The 14806-nt window shown below is 31.4% G+C and overlaps 1 protein-coding gene across 1 annotated transcript in view; it reads left to right on the forward strand.

Annotated features, from left to right (window-relative positions):
• Positions 1 to 14806, forward strand: part of tyn (trynity) — a 122584-nt gene that overhangs the window by 51869 nt on the left and 55909 nt on the right. The window contains exon 5 of the mRNA XM_089104632.1: positions 14271 to 14392. Coding sequence (XP_088960758.1) covers positions 14271 to 14392 — 122 coding nt within the window. The remainder of the gene's footprint in view (positions 1 to 14270; positions 14393 to 14806) is intronic.

Here is a 14806-nt window from a genome sequence, read left to right on the forward strand (position 1 = left end):
GATTTCACATCTTGGATATACAGTACAGATAATTCATTCAAGAAATTGTGAAAAATCGTAAGTAAGTAACTTTTTTCTCTTTATCACAAACAATTTTCACTTAGCTAAATGATGTAGAAATTTAATTCAAGAAATTATTGAAAAATTCTCAGTAAGTAACAATTTTTTCTTGAAGTCAACTCTTGGATACGCAATACGGAAATTTGATTCAAGAAATTATGAAAAATTGTAACTAAGTAGCAAATTCTTTCTTGAATTTACCTGCTGGACAAACAAAAAGAAATTTCGTTCAAGAAATTATGACAAAATTCTAAGTAAGTAACAAATCTTTATTGTTTTCACGAGTTAGATATACGACCTAGAAATTTAATTCAAGAAATTATGAAAAAATTCTCAGTCTAAGTAGCAAATTCTTCTTGAATTCACCTGTTGGATAAACAAAAAAAAAAAAAGACATGTAATTCAATAAATTATGAAAAAAGTCTAAGTAAGTAACAAACTTTATTGTTTTCACGTGTTAGATATACGATATAGAAATTAAATTAATGAAATTATGAAAAAATTTATCAGTAAGTAACAATTTATTTATTGAAGTTAGATTTGATACACAATACGGAAATTTCATTCAAGAAATTATGAAAATATTTGTAAGTAAGTAACAAACTTTTATTAATTTCACTCTTGGATATACAGTACAGATACTTCATTCAAGAAATTATGAAAAATCGCAGTAAGTAGCTTTTTTCTTTATCACAAACAATTTTCACTTAGCTACACGATGTGGGAAATTTAATTCAAGAAATTATGAAAAATTTTCAGTAAGTAACAATTTCTTTCTTGAAGTCAACTCTTGGATACACATAATACGGAAATTTCATTCAAGAAATTATAAAAATATTTGTAAGTAAGTAACAAGTCTTTATTGATTTCACCTCTTGAATATACAGTACAGATACTTCATTCAAGAAACGTGATTAAACACGTTTTGAAACTACATGCTATTTGTATGCCTTTCTGGCACCTTTCCAAACGAACAGGGATTCCCACTGGTTCCTACACATTGCAAAAGTGAGCAGTACGAAAACTCCACGTTTTCAACCAGACTGGTTTTTTAGGACCAATAAGGAGAGATATGCAAATTCGACATAGCTTTATTTCATTTTTTTAAGGTTCATTTAGACGAAGTTCCGTGCGCCCACGTTACTTCGTCTAAATGAACCTTCAAAAAATGAAATAACGCTATGTCGAATTTGCATATCGCTTCGTATTGGTCCCTAAAAAACCAGGCTGGTTTAAAAAGTTGAGTTGTGGAACTGCTCACTTTTTTGCACTGTGTAGGAACCAGTGGGGACTCCCTGTTCGTTTGGAAAGGTGCCAAGGAACGGCATACAAATAGCATGTAGTTTCAAAACGTGTTTAATCACGTTTCTTGAATGAAGTATATGTACTGTATATTCAAGAGGTGAAATCAATAAAGAGCTTGTTACTTACTTACAAATATTTTTTATAATTTCTTGAATGAAATTTCCTTTGTGTTTTTATCAACGAGTTGAATAAAATAAGTAAATTTTTAATTACTGAAAATTTTTTCATAATTTCTGTAATTAAATTTCCAATCTCCTTTATCTCATTTAAATTTTATTTTGATAAAGAAAAAAAAAAGCTACTTAATTGATATTTTTTAATAATTTAATGAATTTAGTGTCTCCACTTTCTATAAAAGAGTTGAAATTAATAAATAGTTTTTTACTTACTTACAAATATTTTCATAATTTATTTAATTAAATTTCCGTATTGTGTATCCAAGAGTTAACTTCAAGAAAGATATGGTTACTTACTGATAATTTTTTTAATAATTTAATTAATTTAATTTCTAAAAATTTTATATAAATCTTTAAAAAAAAAAATTTTTTTTATTAATGTTTTTTTTTTAAAAATTTATTTAAATAAATTTATTTTATTTTTTTTTTTTTTGTTTTTACAAAATGTTAAATAAATAAAGTATTTTCTCATTATAATTTTAATTTTTTAAATATTTATTTAATTAAATTTATATGTAGTTTATATAAATAGTTAAAAAAAAAAATAGTTTTTTACTTAATTAGAATTTTGTCATAATTTCTTTAACGAAATTTCTTTTTTTTTTGTCCAGCAGGTAAATTCATGAAAGAATTTGCTACTTAGTTACAATTTTTTCATAATTTCTTGAATCAAATTTCCGTATTACGTATCCAAGAGTTGACTTCAAGAAATAAATTGTTACTTACTGAGAATTTTTCAATAATTTCATGAATTAAATTTCTACATCATTGAGCTAAGTGAAAATTGTTTGTTATAAAGAGAAAAAAAAGTTACTTAAGTGAAATTTTTTCAAAATTTATTGAATTAAGTATCTGTAGTGTATATCCAAGAGGTGAAATAAATACAGAGTTTGTTAATTACTTACAAATATTTTCATAATTTATTGAATGAGAGTTCCGCATTGTGTATCCAAGAGACGACTTCAAGAAAGAAATTGTTACTTACTGAGAATTTTTTCATAATTTATTGAATCAAATTTCTACATAGTTTATCTAAGTCATGAAATTCTTGAATGAAATTTCAGTATTGTGTATCTATGAGTTGACTTCAAGAAAGAAATTGTTACTTATTGAGAATTTTTTTTCCTAATTTCTTGAATTAAATTTCTACATCGTGTAGCTAAGTGAAAATTGTTTTTGATAAATAGAAAAAAAAGTTACTTACTTGCGATTTTTTCATAATTTCTTGAATGAAGTATCTGTACTGAATATCCAAGAGGTGAAAAAAAAAAGAGTTTGTTACTTACTTACAAATATTTTCATAATTTCTTGAATGAAATTTCTGTATTGTGTATCCAAGAGTTGACTTCAAAAAAGAAATTGTTTTTTTTCATAATTTCTTAAATTAAATTTACGTATTGTGTATCCAAGAGTTGACTTCAAGAAAGAAATTGCTACTTACTGAGAATTTTTTCATAATTTCTTGAATTAAATTTCTACAACGTGTATCTAAGTCATGAAAACAATAAAGAGTTTGTTACTTACTTGGAATTTTGTCATAATTTCTCGAACGAAATGTCTTTTTGTTTATCCAGCAGGTGAATTCAAGAAAGAATTTGCTACTTACTTACAATTTTTTCATAATTTCTTTAATGAATTGTCTTTTTTATTTACCCAGGAGGCGAACTCAAGAAAGAATTTGCTACTTACTTAAAATTTTTGATAATTTCTTAAATGAAATTTCTGCATTGTGTATCAATGAGGTAGCACGAGTGTGTTACCTATCTAGAAATCCTTCATAATTTATTGAATGAAATTTCAGTATTGTGTATCCAATAGGGGAAAATAATAAAGACTTTATTACTTACTTGCGATTTTATTATTATTTCTTGAATTAAATATCTGTATTGTGTCCAGGAAGCTAATTCAAGAAAGCTATTGTTACTTACTTACAATTTCTTCATAATTTAATGAAATGAATAAAACTATTCTAAAGAATAAAGACGGGTTAAGCTTAAAGATATTTATTGCTTAAACGTATTAACAGATTTTTGAAAGAATTTGCTACTTACTTACAATTTTTGATAATTTTTTAAATGAAATTTCTGCATTGTGTATCCATGAGGTAACTTCAAGACAGAGTTTGTAGCTTACTTAGAGTTTCGTCATAATTTCTTGAATGAAATGTCTTTTTTTTATTTATCCAGGAGGTGAATTCAAGAAAAATTTGTCCCCATGTGTCTGACAATAGATGTATGCAAATTCCTTTTCTTACATCTCCGACGTTTTATTAGACATTCTAAACGTTTGATATGCTAGCTTACTCTAAAAATAATGAACACATAGCAATGTAATGCAAAATATATTTTTAATGAAATAATGCTATGTAGAATTTTAATAAAATAAATATATTATGATACATTATTAATATCAACAATTAACTTTGGACATTTTGAAGCTGTTCCATAAAATAGTTCACCATGTTCTCTCTAGATATTATAGCTATTGTCTTCTCTTAGTTCGTAATCAGTAGAATAATCATTATTCCATTTTGATTCATACACAATTTTTACTGGTGTCTCATCAAAAGGCTCAATATGCTTTTCGTGTTTGGTATTATTTGGTTCAATGAATGTTAGAGCAATAGCAGTAACGTTTGATGGTACTTTGTTTTTCATTGATTCATCGTTATATTCCTTCGTGATATTTTCTGACAACGTCCTTTTTATTTTTCCGGCAATTTCATCCTCTATTATCACATTATTTTTACGCAGGTAACAGTTTCGGCACGTAGACAAGATATGGTTTACGATATTAGTAGAAGAGTAGGCCTTTCTTTTATTGATCTTCCGTTGAATGCTAATACCTGAAAGGTGACTATTGGATGTCTCAGTAGGTAATGTGTTACCTGCAACAGTAGCAAGGAGTTGTCCTCTATCATCAATGATTATTTTTATGTTGGCATTCTCTTTGAGTGCAATCCTCTCTGGAGATCTCAGTCTCACATATCCACCAACATAAGAGTTGAATTTTTTCGGTATTCCAAAGCAATTTAATTCCTTACTGTCGTGACAATGCATGCACACATTTCAAATAGTGCTACCACTTGTACTTGTTTCAAAGTTTAAATATTTCTCTTTGTCGGCATTCAATGCTACAATAACCTTGTTATGTAAACACACTTTATTAAAATGTTCCATCTTCACTTTTTTTTTAAAGATATGACTTATGTGTTTATCGTTCCACTGCGTAAAAAATACTGATTTAATACATGCAATAGATTAGGTTGTGTCAATAACCAGTCATAGAATACCAGTGGGAAAGTCACATCGTGTCTCTGACCAATCACAGAGCGCTGTCAATAACCGGTCATAGAATGCCAGTGGGAAAGTCACATCGTGTCTCTGACCAATCATAGAGCGCAATTGTTAGAACTGTAATCATACTTTGACATTTTAAGTTATGTATAGACAGAAAGAAATAAATAAAGTTTAGAAATTTCGAAGTTCTAAAAAAGTTTGAATTAAACACTTTTAGGATATTGAGTGTCTTTACTGAAAAACTAGTGCATTACAGAGTCTCTCAAACCCCTTACAGCTATTTTAAAAGATACAAAAACTACTTATTTAACACAAAAATTTCGTTTTTAATGATCACAAATTAAAGAAAAACCACACGGAAACAGTCATCTGAGTCTCTCAAACCCCTTAAATCTCTTTTAAAAGATAAAAAAACTACTTATTTAACACGAAAATTTTGTTTTTAATGACTACCAAGTAAAGAAAAACCATACGGAATTAGGCAACTGAGTCTCTCAAACCCCGTAAAGCTCTTTTAAAAGATTCAAAAACTACTTATTTAACACAAAATTTTCGTTTTTAACGACCACCAAGTACTGACACAACTCTCGGACAAAGTAAAATGGGAAACAAACCCAAATTTATGCTCTTTTAACATTTTGAAAGAATAATTATTTAACACAACAAGGACTATAATTTTTTCGACCAAGTAAGGAAAAACCTCACGTAATTATTAAACATAGACTAAAAAAAACCGTCAAGATATATTATTATATACAAAAACTAATACTTTAACAAACAAATTACGTTTTTAACTACACCACCGTAAAGAAAAATAAAAATTACTAATGCACCTGTGTCGCTCACTCACCGTACTGCTCTTTTAATATATACAAAAAATAATTATTTAACACAAAAATTTAGTTTTTAATGACTAACAAGTAAAGAAAAATCACACGGAATAAGGCAACTGAGTCTCTCAAACCCCTTAAAGATCTTTTAAAATAGACAAAACTACTTATTTAACACAAAAATTTCGTTTTTAAAGACCAACAAGTAAAGAAAAATCACACGGACTTAGGCGACTGAGTCTCTCAATCCCCGTAAAGATCATTTAAAATATACAAAAACTACTTATTTAACACAAAAATTTCGTTTTTAATGAGCATCAAGTAAGGAAAAATCACACGGAAATAGGCAACTGAGTCTCTCAATCCCCGTAAAGATCTTTTAAAATATACAAAAACGAACGATATAACACATACTGTAATTTAATAATTAGAAACTCGTAAATAAAAATCACACGGAATTAGGCAACTGAGTCTCTCAATCCCCGTAAAGTTCTTTTAAAAGATACAAAAACTACTAATTTAACACGAAAATTTCGTTTTTTAATTAAACTCAATTAAAGAAAAAAAACACGGAATTAGGCAACTGAGTCTCTCAATCCCCGTAAAGCTCTTTTAAAAGATAAAAAAACTACTTATTTAACAAAAAAATTTCTTTTTTAATGAACATCAAGTAAAGAAAAATCACACGGAATTAGGCAACTGAGTATCTCAATCCAATTATCGAAAATATAACTGATACAAAATATTCTTAGAGATCACGAAAATTTAGTTTTTAATGACCGTCAAGTAAGGAAAAACCACACGGAATTAGGCATCTGAGTCTCACAAACAACCTAAACTTCTGATAAAAGAAAAAAAAAATAAAAAATACACATAATAAAAAATAATAACATGTCAATAAAGACACGAACAAAAACAAGGAATAAGGCAACTGAGTCTCTCAATCCCCGTAAAGCTATTTTAAAAGATACAAAAACTACTTATTTAACACAAAAATTTCGATTATAATGACCATCAAGTAAATAAAAATCACACGTACTTAGGCAACTCAGTCTCTCAATCCCCGTAAAGATCTTTTAAAAGATAAAAAAACTACTTATTTAACACAAAAATTTCGTTTTTAATGAGCATCAAGTAAAGAAAAATCACACGGAATTAGGCAACTGAGTCTCTCAATCCCCGTAAAGTTCTTTTAAAAGATACAAAAACTACTTATTTAACACAAAGAACCCACATGTAACTGAACCCCTGTATAACTGAAACCCCTGTACAACTGAACCTCCGTGCTAATTTTAATTAATTTTAATATCTAGTCACAAAATGATCCAAGCAACATAATAAAAAGTTTTTTTGAAAACCGGGAGCCCGATTTACGAAAAAAAAAAAGGGAGAGCCCCCGGGCACCGAAACCCTCCTTGTACCTGACCCCGTGTATAACCGCACTCTCTCCGTGCACCGGTCTCCTCTTTAACGGAACCCACGGGCCCCTCCCCCCGCGCTGCAACCCACCACCCGCCTAACACGTTTAAGCCCTTTATTTTTAAATTTACAATATTTTTAAAAAATTAATTACGTATTATAAATACCACATCGGCGAGGTAAAGCTAGGTCAAGTCACAATGTCATTCTATCGTTACTTTTCAATTAAGCTATTGAATACTTTCTAGCAATGTCCCTTGTAAGCGTCTACGCAAATATCTTTTCGCAAATATCTTTTCGCAAAAAAAAATTCGCAAATCTCGTAAACTAAAGAAGTAATTACCCTTTTCATTACAAAAATAATTGCATAACAATGAAACAAGACGTGCTGGTTTTTTGGGCTTATCACCAAAAAGACATTGAACTTTTAAACTGTGTCATTCCTCTTGGCAAAGAGGGTGATTATCTGTAAAAAAAAAAAAAGACAATTAAATTTTAAATTGCGTCGTTCCTCTTGGCAAAGAGTGTGATGATCTGTAACTACTAGAAAAAACCTGTTTGTACGGGGGCATCATAGAACTGCATGGATCTATTCTACTTCCAATATTCTAATCTTGGTTCGCAGACTTATTTTCCTCTTTTTCCAAACTGTTTTCAGCTATAAACTTTTCAACTGTACAATATTGCAAAAATATTCATATATGAGTTGAAAAGGATATTGGTAAATCTCCAGCATCATACTAAACATAAAAACAAAGGTTTTGCAGAATGAGAATATAGGACATCGTTAGAAAAATCAATTGGTCGGGTTTACCAGCTCAGTTGACTATCACGTGAGCATATACCCCAATCAAGGAAGGATATATCCATTGTAATAATAAAGCTAGCTTATGTCACATTGGCAGATGGACCTTGTAATATCTTTTTATACTTCTAATAACAGCTCATTGTTTCACCAAACTTCCTGAGACTAACACAGCTCCTTCTCCACTCCAATCTCCATACCTCTGCACTCTTTACTCTCTTCCCTAAAGTTCAAATTCCCTTAAGTCCTTTCTTAATACCTTTCCCGAGCTTTTTCGAGGACTACCTTTTTTTCAATTTCATTTGGCCCCAGATGAATAGCCAAAAAACCTAATTTTTGGCAATCTATCATCAGTAAAACACGGCCTACCCATTTGAACCTTTCTTTCATCATAACGCTAAACACTGGGGCTAAATCACTTTTTAGTACTGCTTATTATTTTTCCAACATATATCTCAAACTACCCTTGAATAATTCCTTTGGAAAAGATCTAGTACATCTTCGTATATATTTCTAAATTTTTGAAAAAATAAGTCAAGTATCTTAAAATAAGTATCTTAAAATTATGCCAAGTTTTTGTATGTTTTTTTCTTTTCTTTTTCATTGTAATTTAATATCTTCTAGTACACAAGACAGATATTTCATTAAAAAATGTATAATATTTGTATAAAAAATATAAAAATGTATAAGAAGCATATAATATTTGTAGTTTGTAAATTTGTGATTGAAAACACCTATTAATGTTGTTAGCTAAAATACAAATTAATTGATGTTTGTGTTGTGATTTTTATATTATTTTATATTTTATTCTGTATGCAAGGGTGTATCCAGGGGGTAGGGGGTTTGAGCCCACCCCCGCCCCCGAAATATTTGTCCGAATCTTAAAAACGTAACAAAAATTAATATCAACATATTTTTGACACTTTTAAAGTTTTTTTGTACCCCCCCCCACCCCACCCCCACCCCAAAAAAAATCCTTTATAGTACCCTATCTGAATGACAAGTCATATTATTTCAGTCTTACTAATCTAGGTCAGGGCGCACACACAAAAGCTCTTGGGCCGTTATTGACTTGTGAGCCGTATCTTTGACGTCCCTGGTTTAAAACAATAAAGGTATTTGGAATTCAAGAGAAACGTAAATTATAGTTTGTAGATTTGAAAAGCTCTGATATTACTGATTTCACAGTTGGCTATTTATTTACACATCACTAACAAAGCAATTGTTTTTTGGTGTATCGGTGGGAATACCAATAGATCAGATAACTGTTTTTTTTTTAGCAAGGGCAAAATGTCGTGTTCCTAAACAAACGACTTTGGTTTTTGTAAAGCGAATCTGGTAACTATTGTTCTATTCTAAAAATATAAGTTTCTACAATTTTGAAAAAAAAAATCTTAACAAAAAACAATGAGAAGCATAATAAATACTCATTAGCAGAGAAGGGTTGTGACTGCACTTTTGTTTCAGGGGTATATCCGCCGCGCTGCTCACGTGATTTAATTTGATAATACAGATTGAACATTATGGCTACCTCAAACCAATACTCCCGAAAATTTATTTCGGAGAGGATAATAAATTTTTGCGAATCAGCAAAGCTGCAATGTACGAAGCCATTGGGTCGCCAATCAGGTTTCAGGACTCACGACGTTATTTAGAATTCACAAAGCGATATTTTATTTTTTTCAACGAAGATCCATTTTTTTTTTACAAAAAAGGGGAAAAAAGAAAATAACGAAAAAGAAAAAAAAAACACTATAGATCACAGTTCATATGAACCATCCAAAAGCCAATGTGATTAAGTCCGCTATTTACACTCTTCAAGGTTTCCTTTTTCTTTTTCAATGAGATTTCTTTTTCATACAAGGTATTTAAAGCACAAAGCGAGCAAATTACACAAAAAAAAACTAAAAAAACGCATACAAAATTTTTTTATATCCAGACAAACATTTTTTTTTTGGGGGGGGGGGGTTCAAATCCCTTAACCATCCACCCCCACCCCCTCACCCCGCTGGGTACGGCCTTGGTACTAATGTTTTATTGAATAAGAAAAAAATGAGAGAAAATAGCCTCTGTGATTTTAATTTTCATGAGCAAAAAAAAAAAAAACGGGTAAGAGGAACAACCAAGAAAACTAAGAAACAACATAAAAACAACAACATAACACGATCCCCCTTCCGGGAAGGGCCTTCCCCCATCGAAAACAATAGTTTTTAAAAGTATTACTGATGTACAAACGAGGTACAGGTCGAGCATAACGTTCGGCATTCTGGTGTCTGAAAGGAATTGTCTAGAAGAATAGAGGCAGGCTGACAGAGACACCTAAGAGTTATCTGTAATGAGAGTAAAGTCCCTTATGTCTCCCTTCTTTGCAGTGCCAATCTGGTCACCTTTGAAGAAAGCAGAACGAAAACTTCCTCGTGTTTCCCTTATAATGCCTTCCATAACCCCTGGACAAGTTCACTTTTCCTCTCTTAGACCTCGCCAGCGTCGTTCTTCATAAAAAAAAATCCCATTTTTACCCAAATAAAATTTTTGAAATAAAAATATTGAAGAGCACTTTTCCCCCGCATAAATTATATGTTAAGTAATTTAATTCCTGGGTTTTGGGTGGGGTAAGGGCAGGGGAGGGGGCAGCTGCCCCCCCCTAGACCTTCAAATTTACATTAGATATGGCTGAAAAAGCAGATGGTTGGAAAAGCAGTTGGTAAAAGGCCCTCCATCACACTATCGACTGCCCCCCCCTAGACAATATGCTGGCTACGCCCATGATTGAATCTCCTTTGCGCTTTTATCACTCATTGTGTAAAGTTTATGTTAACAATTTTGGATTTTTTACTTGTATTTGTATAGTCCATTTTTTAGTATATTTCTTTAAAATGTTTATCCCCTGAATTGCTAAAAAAAAAGATAAAAAGGAATAATAATTAACCAACCAATATTTTTCATCTTCCTTGTTTATACCATTTATATTATTTTTTTCTTTCACCCCCTCTTTGTTTTTTTTTTATTAAACTGTTTAATTTATTAAAAAAAAATTATGATAAATTTATTGTTTTTAATATTTTTGAAATGATGGATTATATTCCTGTCTTTTTTTTTTTTTTGGTTTTTTGACCAATAATAATATATCTTTTTTTTCTGCGATGAGTTTTAATTTTTACCCTGAAATGTGAATTCGGTTCATCTGGGCTTGTGACAGTCATTTTCAAATAGCTCGTAGTAACAAACTGTAAGTGAGGAGCGACTTGGCCCAATAGTAAGAAAAACTCTAAAAAACAGAATTTTGATGACAATCGAAACATTGAAAGAGCTGCCTTTTTATGCTGATTCCAAATATATAAGGTTCTTTACGTTTTATTTTATCCATGAAAGGGTAAGAGCTTAAGAAAATTTGTGTGATTTTCAAAAAAAGAAAAACACCCGAAAAGTCAAGGGATCTTAATGAAAATAACACCTTCTGATTCATCATACCAGAGAACCTTACGATAGAGGTTTCAAGCTCGTATCTGCGAAAATGTGGAATTTGTATTTTTTTTTGGCTAGAAGAAAGACCACGGATGCGTGTTTATTTGTATGTTTTGTTGTTGTTTTTTCCAGGGGGTGATCGTCTTGTGCCAATTGTCCTTGAGAAAAGGGAGAGGGCTCATTTGAACGGAAAGAAAAAAATTCTAATGCTCTTTTTAAGTGACCAGAAAGAATGGATGGCAAATAGCCTCCCTCCACGCCCCTTTTTCCCCAAAGACATCTGATCAAAATTTTGAGATAGCTATTTAATTTAGCATAGTTGAAAGGTTTCAATAAATTTGCCTTTGGAAATGACATGACCCCCTATAGTCCGTGTGAAAAGGACTGGAAGCTACAGAATTTGTCCATTGTTCACATATAGTATTTGTTAATGGGAAATATACGGAAATTATTTTGGGGGAATTTTCTGCTGGAGGGGATTTTCCACGGGGAGAATTTTCCGTGGAGAAAAAAGTTTCTGGAAGAATTTTCCAGGGGTAATATTATGCGAGGGGAAGGGAATTTCCTGGCATGATTTGAAAAACGGCCAGAAATTAAACTAAAAAAAGCTTTTTTCAACTAAAATTAAGGAGTAACATTAAGAGTGAAACATAAATAAGTATATAAGAGGGGTTACTCCTTCCTTAACCCTCGCTCATTTTGTCTTTCTTTCACAATTCTTTAAGAAAGACAGCTTTAAAACTTTTAAGACTTTTAAGTCATTAATCTAAGATTTTCAACATTAAAATCAAAAGATTTAAAGCCATATACGGGCATTCCCTTGTGTTTCTTCTGAAGACTTAAATAAAAGAAATATAAAATAACAAGCTGAAAATGAGTCATTCATCTGAAAATTTGAAGTTTTTCTAGAGATTATATTTATTATACTGAAACGAAAGATCTGGTACCTGAAGCCCATGAACTTTTGTCCTTGATTTAATGTATGTATGTATGTATGTTCTTTATTACCCATCTATAAACAAAATAAAGAAAACGATGGAGTACAATAAAAGAAAGGAAAACAAAACAAACATGTCATAAAATATACACAAATTACTAATAATACCAAATCTTATATTTCCACGGGTGAGAAGAGGACTAGTTGCTCAATTTGTGAAGCTGTTTATCACCGGCCTGAACCGGTTCCACCACACCAAAACGGTTAACCATGTACCTATTCTTGAACCACCGAGGGGCCTCAAGAGAAAACTTCACGTACTTAAAATAGCACTTTCGCAGCACTCGCCTATCAGATTCAGTAAAAATGTCCCAAAATGGGGTCAAATATAAAATAATATACCTTGGCCTTTGATAACCTTATGTTCTATTTATTTATGCATGTTTTCAAGTAAAAGGTGTTATTTCTTGGAGTATTTGGTGGCCAGCGCATTCTGTAAAGCTAAAAACTTATAAAAATATGCAAGAATAGATTGAGGCATTTTAATATACAAGAATATAAAAATATATAAGAATAGATTGAGGCATTTTGACGTTATGTCATCTCTATACGCAAATTTGACTCCTTTTTTTGTCCTGAAAACGGAACGTCTCCCTCCCACTCCCACTCCCTCCCACAACGCTAGTAGGTTGATTTCATCTTCAAAATATCTGTAGCTTGACTTTCCGTTATTTTTGTTTGTCTATTTTATAGTAACTTTTCTTTTATAATACCTTTAAGTGTTAGTTGATGCATGAATAAAATATATGGAGCTTCGTGGTAAAACTTTAAAACTAGACAGAATAGTTGGTTTTATGACTGAAAATTCATACCTAAGGAATCTAAAGGACAGTTTAATTGCTTGAGTCGGAACAACTCGTTTATTAGAATAATAAGTGTTTTGGTTACGAAAAAGTATGACATTGTTGTTAACTGTTAATAGTTATTAACAAAAATCATTCTGTTACATTTGTACGTCTTTTTTACCAATCACGCTTATTAGAGGGCCCATAAACATTTTTTTGGTCCGGTTTCTGGCTTGCATGTTGGTGGTATTACTTTCCTGTATAACAGAGATTGCTTTCCAACTGTTCAAGGGTAAAAAGTGTGCTTAGTTTCATTGGCTCACTCACGTGACGTGTTTTTGTAAGCCAATCACTTTATTTCTGGAAAGACAATAATCCCGCCCTTTGAAAACCTGATTAATTTTAAAACCTCATGTGTAGAATTCCAAGCCAGTAGAAAGAATGAAAAGCTAAAATTCATTAGATTGCTTCTCCTCTGCGGAAATTTAAGCCAGTAAAAGAACGAAAAGTTTTTGATTCAAAAGATATTTTACAAGTAATCCCTCTTTTTCTCTGTGGTTTAAACTTTAACTGTCAAAAGAACATCTAGTATATTTTTTGGAACAAAACTTTGATTCTGTGCAACTGTGTGTCCTTTGGCGAACTTAACTACCTATACTACTACTAACAACTCACTGAAGCACTAAGCCAACTAAGGCCAGCACATCTAGACACGCTCCTACTTCATCCCAATCTATGCAAGGCCCTCTTTAAACCACGCCAAGAATTTCTGATTTCACGTGGCAAGAGTGGCGGGGTCTGAATACTTTCAAGGGTGTATACTTAGGGGGTAGATTGAGATCAAAGACTATATACTTCTATTCATAAAATAAATATCATTGTTGATTATGGAAAAACGAAGATTTCTCTTGGCTAGAAGAGGGGTAAAAAATATCTCAAATCTTCGAAGGTCTCTTTTTGGGCCCCCTTCAGCTTGCTCTGAATCATGAAAGAAGAAATAGGTAATAAGAGCATTACAAAAGATGTCCCGGCATGCATATCTTAATCTGAAAAAAAGCTCAAATCACGGTACTAGGCTACTCTTAGCTACTAGAATCATTTATCTACAACTATTTTATTTTATTTTTAGAAAACGTCTGTAATCGACCATGGACCTTTGAAAGAGTGCCAAATAAGTTGCTAAGGGGTCACGACGATGCTTTAATATTCACTTCCACTAAAGAAGGATGTCTTGCTGCATGTCTAGACGAGGTAAGCTGGTTTTATACGAGTATACTCAGCCCTAGGCATGACGCCCTTAGAGTCAAGTATATGTACATCCCTCTCTGCTAAATGGGTTTGGTCCTTTCGAAAGAAAATAAAAAGTTTTCGTAAATTTCAGTTGCGATTTTGCAAATTTTCCCCAGATTTATCACAGTTTTTTTCCGATTCTTTACCGAAATTTTGATCTTGGTTGGTAAGATGATCTGCTGGTGAAATTCCCCCCCCCCCCCCTGAGCTATATAAAAATCATTATGGCTGGTGGTGCTCCTGTCCATCCAATGTCCTTATTAGATAGTATAATTTATTTATTTAAAATGCTGTTGAATAAAGTCAAACGAAAAACACAAAGGAAGATGGAATAACGTATCAAGTAAAACTGAAAGAGCACGACAAACAGTGACG

The sequence above is a fragment of the Artemia sp. Qi Xiang Cuo genome, chromosome 18 (genome assembly GCF_049724085.1).
Source record: "Artemia sp. Qi Xiang Cuo chromosome 18, ASM4972408v1, whole genome shotgun sequence".
Lineage (NCBI taxonomy): Eukaryota > Metazoa > Arthropoda > Branchiopoda > Anostraca > Artemiidae > Artemia > Artemia sp. Qi Xiang Cuo.